The sequence below is a fragment of the Monopterus albus genome, unplaced genomic scaffold (assembly GCF_001952655.1).
Source record: "Monopterus albus unplaced genomic scaffold, M_albus_1.0 scaffold356.1, whole genome shotgun sequence".
Classification (NCBI taxonomy): Eukaryota; Metazoa; Chordata; class Actinopteri; order Synbranchiformes; family Synbranchidae; genus Monopterus; species Monopterus albus.
The window spans coordinates 268,104-276,743 of NW_018128236.1; the positions used below are offsets into that span (position 1 = coordinate 268,104).

An 8,640-nucleotide genomic window follows, 5' to 3' on the forward strand; every position below is an offset into this window, starting at 1 on the left:
AGTCGTCTCCACACCAGAAGGTGCAAGATTCAAATCTCGGTGCCTGCAGTCCACATGTCAAAGTGTTGTTAGGCAAGACACTGAACCCCCCTGTTGCCCCCGATGGTCAGAGCCATCGGTTGGCACCGCAGATGGCTGCCATTGGTTCTGTACCAGAAACAAATTCCTTGTGTGTAACATACTTGGCCAATAAAGGTGATTATCCTTATAGCATTTGAAATGAAAAAATGTTAAATAATTGTTATAAATTAACAGTGGTCCATTGTGCAGAGATGGACACAGAATGGGGTTCACTTTCACATCCTGGTCTGACAATTAGTTCTACTACTACTACTCACAGTTACAATATATGTAAGGCCCTGTGTAGAATGTGTTTGATGTTATGTGATTACAGCATCTGTCAAATGGTACTGATGGAAGTTTTTGTTTGAAAAATGGGGCCAAACCTTTGGTGCATACAGTAATTGTAATGATGTTGACTACTGTTAACCACGGTGGCTGTGGCTCAGGAAGTAGAGTGGGTCACCTCCTAACCAGAGGGTTTGCAGTTTGGTTTCCAGCTTCTCTATTCCATGTCAAAGTGCCCTTCAGCAAAACACTGCACTCCAAGTTGCTCCTGGTGGCTGTCCCACCGGTGTGTGAGTGGCTGAGAATGCAGCTGGGTGAATGGGCAAAATAGGGTGAAAACATGTGCATGCAATGTCTAGAAAAGTGCTATATAGTAAGTCCATTTACCAGTTGGTGGTGCAGCTCAGCACAATGTGGACATTGTTAGTAGAATGAATAAAGAATCAGCAGGTGGAATCAGAATGATCACTTAGAGCTCCTCTCATTCCCTGTAAAAGCAGCAACAGGAAGCAAGGCTGAGGTGTCACCTAAGGTTACAAAATACAAATTAATAACAATCCAGATAATACAGATTCTGTGTAAATTGTAAATAAAACTCAGTGAAATGAATTGGACATGTTTTAAAACCCATATGTAATTGACAATAGTACAAATAAATCAAATATCAACATATCAAATACTGAAAATGAAAAATTTAGTTATTTGAAAAAAATCTACTCACTTTAAAATCCATGTCAGCAATACATTTCAAAGAGTGCTAGAACAGGGCCATGTTACCACCATGTTGCACCATCTCTTCTTTTAATACCTTTAAGATTAGACTTAAGACTTTCCTTTTTGATAAAGCTTATAGTTAGGGCTGGCTCAGGTGACCCCGAGCATCCCTTAGTTATGCTGCTATAGGCTTGGACTGCTGGGGGGACCATGATGATCCGAGTTTCTCCCCTACCTTTCTTTTCTCTCTCCTCTATCCACTCACCCCAACCGGTCAAGGCAGAAGGCCGCCCACCAAGCTGGGGTCTGTCGGAGATTTCTTCCATTAAAGGGAGTTTTTCCTCCCCGCTGTCGCCAAGTGCTTGCTTTGTTGCTTGATTTGTTGAGTTTTCCTCTATAATAACAATAACAATAGTAAGGTATAGACCTTACTACATATAGTGCGCTGAGATGATTTTTGTTGTGATTTGGTGCTATACAACTAAAACTGATTTTAATTGAATATCTTTGTACTGTTACAACTGTGGTCGTATTGTGTTGGAGATGTTTGTTGTTTGTCTCCATTTCTTTCTTACTAAGTGTGTTTGAGAAGGTACGTATGTAAATTCAAGTGAGCGGATGTGGAGGTGATGGCCCGGTGGAGGTCTGTTCCGTGAGGATTGGCTAGCCCCAAGAGGAAGAACCTATATGAAACCTGAGGATGCAGAGCACCAGTGCACAGATGGGCAGAACTTTATTCCCAGCCAGCCATGACCATGTAGTTTGTACAAGATGGCTTTGAATGCTGTGCTAGATGGTCTGAGTTTTAGTAGTAATGGGCAGCCAGTGGTATTGATTTGTTTTGTCATGTTTAAATTAGTAGGCAAGGGATTTGTGTTTTGTTTTCCTTTTATTTTAGGTTAGGTTATGTTAAATCTTTCTTTAGGTAGGACCTTCTTTTGTTTGTTATTTTGGCTTTAGCCCATGTCCAAAGCTATGAGCTGTTCAGGTTCCTCAGTGTCCTTTTTCCCTGTCCATCCATACAACACTGTAAAATAAAACACCCTTTCACTGGGTTTTCACTGAACCTTTGTATTCTGTTGTGCCTGGGAGATGAGGAGGTGAGTGTTGTCTCCATGCTATGCCTTGGCCTCAACGAAACAGGGTGTAACATCACTGTTTCCAAATGAAGATGAGGTAAAGGGGGGTTTCAAAAATGTTTATTCAGTTTTTATTTATAATCAAATCAAATTTATTTGTATAGCAGTTTAAAAATAACATCATGTTGACCAAAGTACTTCAGAAGATAAAATACTAACTAAAAACAAACAGGCAAATAGAGCGAGTATCAAAGTATCAGAGCTGGGCACAGACCCAGAGAAGGGTGGCACATTTGAAATATGTGTGAAAAGAAAAGTATATCTCCTAGTTCTATAAAATAATAACCTGTACATTAAAAATCAGATTATTCATCTTTGTAAATATTTATGCCAAATATGCAATGTTGATACAAAGTAGCAATAACAAATTTCCATTAGTAAATATGCAAAGGCTATGGCTGATGCAACAAGCCTTGAGCTTATATATCTGTGCAGATTCTCAGTCATCCAGGTCATAGTAAACTGAAAAAAGCAGGTCTTCGACCTAGAAATCTAGAAAGTTTTTCAGTTGAGTTCATGTAGATTTATTAGATATACCTCCTGAGTAAAGATCCAGTAAGCTTCCATTTTTAGCAAATAAGAGGCAGCTGATTTGTTTTTTAACCAACTGCATAATCCAGGTTCCATGTTCTTATGTTCAACCAGAAAAGAACAGAAGCATTGGCAGTAAGGTGGATATAATGGAAATGAATCCATCCAGCTTTAAATTGTGCCTGTATTTTAATGTCGTTGTAATGTAACTGTTATTTGTTTCATTGGGAAGCATGAAACATTGTCGAAAGCTTAAGAATTTCCCTAACATTTGTTTTGAATAAAAAGCTGATTTATTAGACTATGCATATATAGGCATTTCCATATTTGTCAGTGTTAATTTATAGGAGCCCACCTTACTGTAAACCATACAGAGTTTGTGTATGCATACTTAGCATTTTATTTTTCTGATATGCAGGAATCATGTCACTCTGCGCCACATTAGAGAGCAGACGTAGCTGGCAGCCTATTGGCTGTTGTGTGATATCAGGTCAAGTTATCTTTAGGCCTATATAGAAATGATATAGCATGTACTGTATATACTCTTGATTCGGTGTGCATCAGATATGCTTGCGTTTATGTTAACGCACTGAACTATCATCGTTATCTCATAAACTACGGCCCACCTTTAACTGTCGGCTGCTCTCGGTTCTCTTTCGTGCTTCGTCGATATTCCTAACCAACCCTCGGCGCGCGCCCTCAGTCCAGCTTCAGCAGCAGCGGCGGAAGCACGCGCATCTCAAGAGCCCGGTATCTGCAGAGCTCGAGACGCTTCTGAACGAAGCTGGAATGGCGCCATGAACTCGCATCTTGTGTGATGGAGGTGATGTCTTGGTAGGAACCGCAACTGTAGGCTGCTGTGGCGTCGCGTGAGGAGCCAGAACACGACCATGAGGCTGCTGTTTATAGTGACACTCTTATGGCACGATGCGTTGTGCGGATCCCCGGGCGTCCAGATCGGTAGGATTTTCATTTCTGATATCCACTCCACCATTCTGATCTTTACCGCCCCCATTAATTCGTATGTCTAAATTGTTCTCAGTGTTTTCTTCCTCTCCCACTCACCGTTCCTCATTTCTTCCTGTTGGTAATGGGGGTCTCGTATACCCCGTCCTCCTTGCGCCGCTCTCAGTTGCGAGGCCTCCTGACTGTTCGGCTGCTTCTGCAATGTTCTAATTATGTCAGCATCTTCATCATATTTGAGTATGTGCCCATATGAGCGTGCATTGCACTAGCATGCAGTGTGGCGTGCGTTTGCACACGTGTGCTTGTCTTTAATTTGCACACGGCCAAAGGCAGGTACATCTAAGATCCAGTATTTCAGACATAGGGTATTTTTTTGAGCTGCAGGTAGCGTAGGTCTATATATAACGACCCCTGCCAGGACTTGTTGAATTTTCAGCCACGTTTATTACATTAAAATATATTAAAAAATATATGAAAATTAGCCTATTAGTATTGAATACAAAGTACAGACAAGCAGGGGTGGATCTAGTTAATTGAGGACGGGGTGGCCAGGCGGTCGCACAGACTCAGGGAGGGCTGGCACATCTGAAATAAATGTAAAAACTAAATTAAATTGAACGATACAAATGGTTTGTTTTGTGTAAAAATGAGACACACATAGTGCGACCCCTCCCCCCCCAAACAAAGGTGAATCATGCCAATTACCCGACAACAACACAGACTGAGAAATGAATCATGCTGCTTACCAGATATAAAACTAAATTCAATATCACTTATAAAGCACCAGAAAAATGTTAGTTGTATTGTTTTTGTTTTTCATTCTTTAATCATTAATACTGGCAAGCATCACATTTTGACTCTGGCACCAAGGGTAGCCAATCAAATTGTGGGGGTGGCAAGTGGCACCCCCTGGCCACCTCCTTGGCTCCATCCCTTGCAGCCAAGGCTGATGCATCAGATAGCAGCTCAGTGAAAATGAAGATTTTACATAACCAAGGACTTCCATGATATACAGTATGTGGGTTTTTAAGTATCATGAAATAGCAGCTGCAGAAAGTAGATCTTTTGGAAAACTGAACAGTTGATCTTAGGGTTTTTGCTGCATAGAACAAAATCTAATTTTGTACCGCCTCCTTCTGTTGACAAAACTTTGGTTGGTGTCTCCATGGAAAACAACATTTTGTAACCAGCGTTACATGTGGTGGAGTTATGTCATTTGTAACTGTAATTGCTGCATTACACCGATGTGGTGACGCTGTATCCTATTCAGCACAGTGTACAGGGAAAAGTGCTGCCAAAACTGCCAAAGAGGAAGAAAAGTACTGGAATTTCTAAACAGACCATCTGTTTTTTTTCTCCAAGAGCAGGAATAGAATGTGTCCTGTAGCACCTTGATATTTTGTGGCTGTCACACAGGTGAATAATATTTCTTTTGCATTCAAGCACTTTTAGTTTCATGTGGTTTTCTAAATTAACATTACATCCTGTCAGTGTACTTGTTTCGGTGTTGTTGATATGGCTCCTAGAATAAGTGGTTACTTCCCAAAGTCAGTTCGCGAGAAGGAGAATCAAAAAGGCATGTGAAACAGAGCAGACATCATCTGATAGGCAGTTAAGAATTGTTAATTTATAGTACTGACAAGATGGTCTGAAAGTTCTGAAAGGTCTGAAAGTAAGTACACAACGGCAAGAAGCGTGAGGGAGCAGTGGTGAAGAGGACCAGAGTCAGAGTGCTGGAGAGGATCTAGGCAAGCGTAAAGTAATTCAGTTACTAAGTCAAGAGTGTATTAATGTAAAACCAATGTTTATGTGATTTTAATGTCACTTTCTATTAATCCTCTCAGATTTTTCAAAAACACATGTGGTTATGACATGGCTTGGCTGGACAAATTTACCTGGCTCAGCCATAATGAGGAGGTTACTTATGCCAAAACAATTGCAGCCCCCACAGTAGATTTCTGCTGGCTCTGTGAGACAGCTATGCACAATCTACTGATGTGTGATACCTTACATGTCAGCTGTCCATAAAACAAAAAAAAAGGGAAAACACATTAGAGAGTGCAGCAATTTTATAATAATTTTATAATTAAAATTAAAAAATAAAATAACTAATACAACATAAGAATGTCTCAAGAAATGGGGCCCCACCTCAGGAGTTATAAACCCTTTATTTGCTTATGCAAGCGACTGGCCTGTGCTTTACTTTGATGGTTTGAATGTTGAGTGAAAATCACCACATAATTACCCTCAGGTAGGTTACCCTAATTACTTTTCTGCCCCTAGGTCAGTGTCAGCACCACATATACAAGCAATCACTTCACTGATGAAATGGTGGCACACATTGGTGGGAAGTTTAATCATATTTGCTGTTTATTAAATGTGTAAATTAACACTGCTGTTATGTTTCATGTAATTGAATAATGGACAATTTATCTTATTAAACCAAATATACTTTAATGTGATAATTTAGTTATATAATTAATAGAATTCCAAAAATATGCTACTTTTAAAAAGTGTTTGCTTTACCCAGTTCAAGGTACAATACACTAGTTAAAACATTTACTGGAGTTGAACAATTCCTTGAGTGAGGTAAGGTTATTCATACTAAGTGAAAACCTAGGTTTTTGCTTTCCTCAATATGAATACGAATTTAAAACTGAACTGACTGTCAAAAATACGTCATGGGGTTCCAGGTATAATGCATTGAGCAGAAGATACATCAATTCCACAAACTGCACATGTGTTCATAGTTTTTATTCTTGACTCTTGAAGCCTGATGGACATGCTTTGACAGATATGAAATGATGCTTTAGGCTAACTTTAAAGATATGGGCTCGAAATATTGAAATAACACTCACTTTATTTAAGATTAGTGATTATTGTGACCTCGTTTGGGATCCATGGTAGAAAGGGGGAGCTCTCCAGTCATCTAGCTAGCTAATGGCTCGCTAACACTTTTCACCTGCTGACAGGTCTCAGGCATAACAACTTTTTTATAAATTTAATTGAGTTTGAAACATAAAATGTAGAAAACTAAATGAATGCTTTCTGAATTCACTGTGATGATATTACTGTGCGCTGTACTTGATAGACCCTACACAAAAACATGTTTTTATTTATTTAAAAAAACATTCATACAAAAAACAATACAGATAGCACTATACAGTACTGTACATGCTCACTCTGTCTGAAACCACTGTTTTGTGTGTCCTTGAGTGAAGAACACAGTGGCCTGCATATTCTCTGACATAAATTGGTTTCAGGTTGCCAGACAGACAGCAATGTAAGAGCATGCAACAACACAGAAATGTAAAATCACTTCTCTCTCTACTGGACAACTGTTTAACCAATGTCAAACCTAAAGAACATCCTTCAATTATTCATGATTTGGTAAAATTTAGACCACAATACAATTCGATAGAAGAGTGTGGGATGAGCATGGTACAGGCAAAGACGTTTAATATCACTATCATATGCCAAATTATTATGGCCTATTACATAAAAAACAAAAAATAAAAACAAAATCTAAGCTCTCTCTAACTGCATTAAGGGCCTTGCCTAAGAGCCCAGGCTGGATATTAACTGCAACTTTTGAGGCCAATTCTGATTTCCAATTTTGATAAGCCTGACTTGTTGATTCCGGTTTATTGTAATTTTAATCAAAGATTAAATTGTAATGACAATAAAACATTGTACTAAAGTTTTCCATCTTTTCCTCAGTCTTTTTTTTTCATTTTTTACAAGCCTCCAACTAAAAATTAAGTGTGGTGTTGTAGTTCTCCAAATATAAACAGGTGCAACAGATAACAGAAACAGAAGAATGTCTGTGACATCAGTCCTGAGCACACAGTTCTTTTTGAAATGTGTGTAGTTTGTATTTGCTGTGTTTTACCAATGTACAATTGAACAGGCATCCGATACAGACACGATTGTGAGCCTCACTTTAGGTGCACGTGATATGCTATGTGCTGCACACGCTACACTTTTGGTCTGTGCCTTTATGTGTGAGATGTGGACTGTTGTACCTCAAAGTCTGATTGCCACAAAATCGGAAACCTCAGATTGATTGGCTGGCCACCAGACAAGGTCAATCACACTGATAACCGTCCATATCCAATTTCTGCTGATCGATTGGTGCATCTCTAGTCAGGCAGGAGTCCTGTAAATCAGGTGTTCAATTTCTGTGTGTGATACTATAGCCAAACAAATGTAGACGAACTGATGGCTGTCCAGACCAACAGGGATGACGTCCTTGATGTGCTTTAGGACGATCCTCTCAAAGCACTTCATGATTACTGGTGTCAGAGCAACAGGGCGGTAATCATTGAGGCAGGTGACAGATGATTTCTTGGGCACAGGCACAATGATGGAGGACTTGAGGCACACAGGGACTGAAGCAAGATGCAAGGACAGGTTATAGAATGTCCAAGAAAACTCCTGCCAGTTGGTCAGCGCATAGCTTCAAAACTTGGCCTGACACCCTGTCTGGTCCTGCGGCTTCGTTGGTGTTGATCCTCCTCAGGTCAGAGCTCACCTGGTGTAGCTGCAGGACGAAAGGCTGGTGCTGTTCCTCGAGCTGAGGGAGATGTACAGTTCCTCTGCTGCCAGGTGTATCGAAGCGTACAAAGAAACTATTCAGAGTGTCAGGGACGGTGGGGTCATGGCTGACCTGCTGGTTGTTGCCTCTGTAGTCTGTTATTGTTTTGATGCCTCTCCACATACTCTGTGTGTTATTCATAAAGTGCTCCTCAATGTGCCGTTTGTACCTGCGTTTGGCCAGCCGGATGCCCTTCTTTAGTTCTTTCCGGGCCCTGCTATAGGCCAGCCTGTCACCTGATCTGAAGGCAGCGTCCCAAGCTTTGAGCAGACGTGACACTGTACTGTCCAACCATGGTTTCTGATTTGGAAAAACCATGATGGACTTTGTAGGTAGGACAGCATC

At 40.3% G+C, this 8,640-nt stretch overlaps 1 protein-coding gene across 5 annotated transcripts in view; it reads left to right on the forward strand.

The window, feature by feature from the left end:
- Positions 1-3,439: 3,439 nt before the first annotated feature.
- Positions 3,440-8,640, forward strand: part of LOC109975013 (glutamate receptor 2-like) — a 122,479-nt gene continuing 117,278 nt past the window's right edge. For 2 of the 5 annotated variants that reach the window (XM_020625521.1, XM_020625519.1), the window contains exon 1: positions 3,440-3,692. In XM_020625521.1, coding sequence (XP_020481177.1) covers positions 3,623-3,692 — 70 coding nt within the window. In that variant the 5' untranslated portion in view covers positions 3,440-3,622. The remainder of the gene's footprint in view (positions 3,693-8,640) is intronic. The other 3 variants (XM_020625520.1, XM_020625518.1, XM_020625522.1) reach the window with 2 other exon arrangements.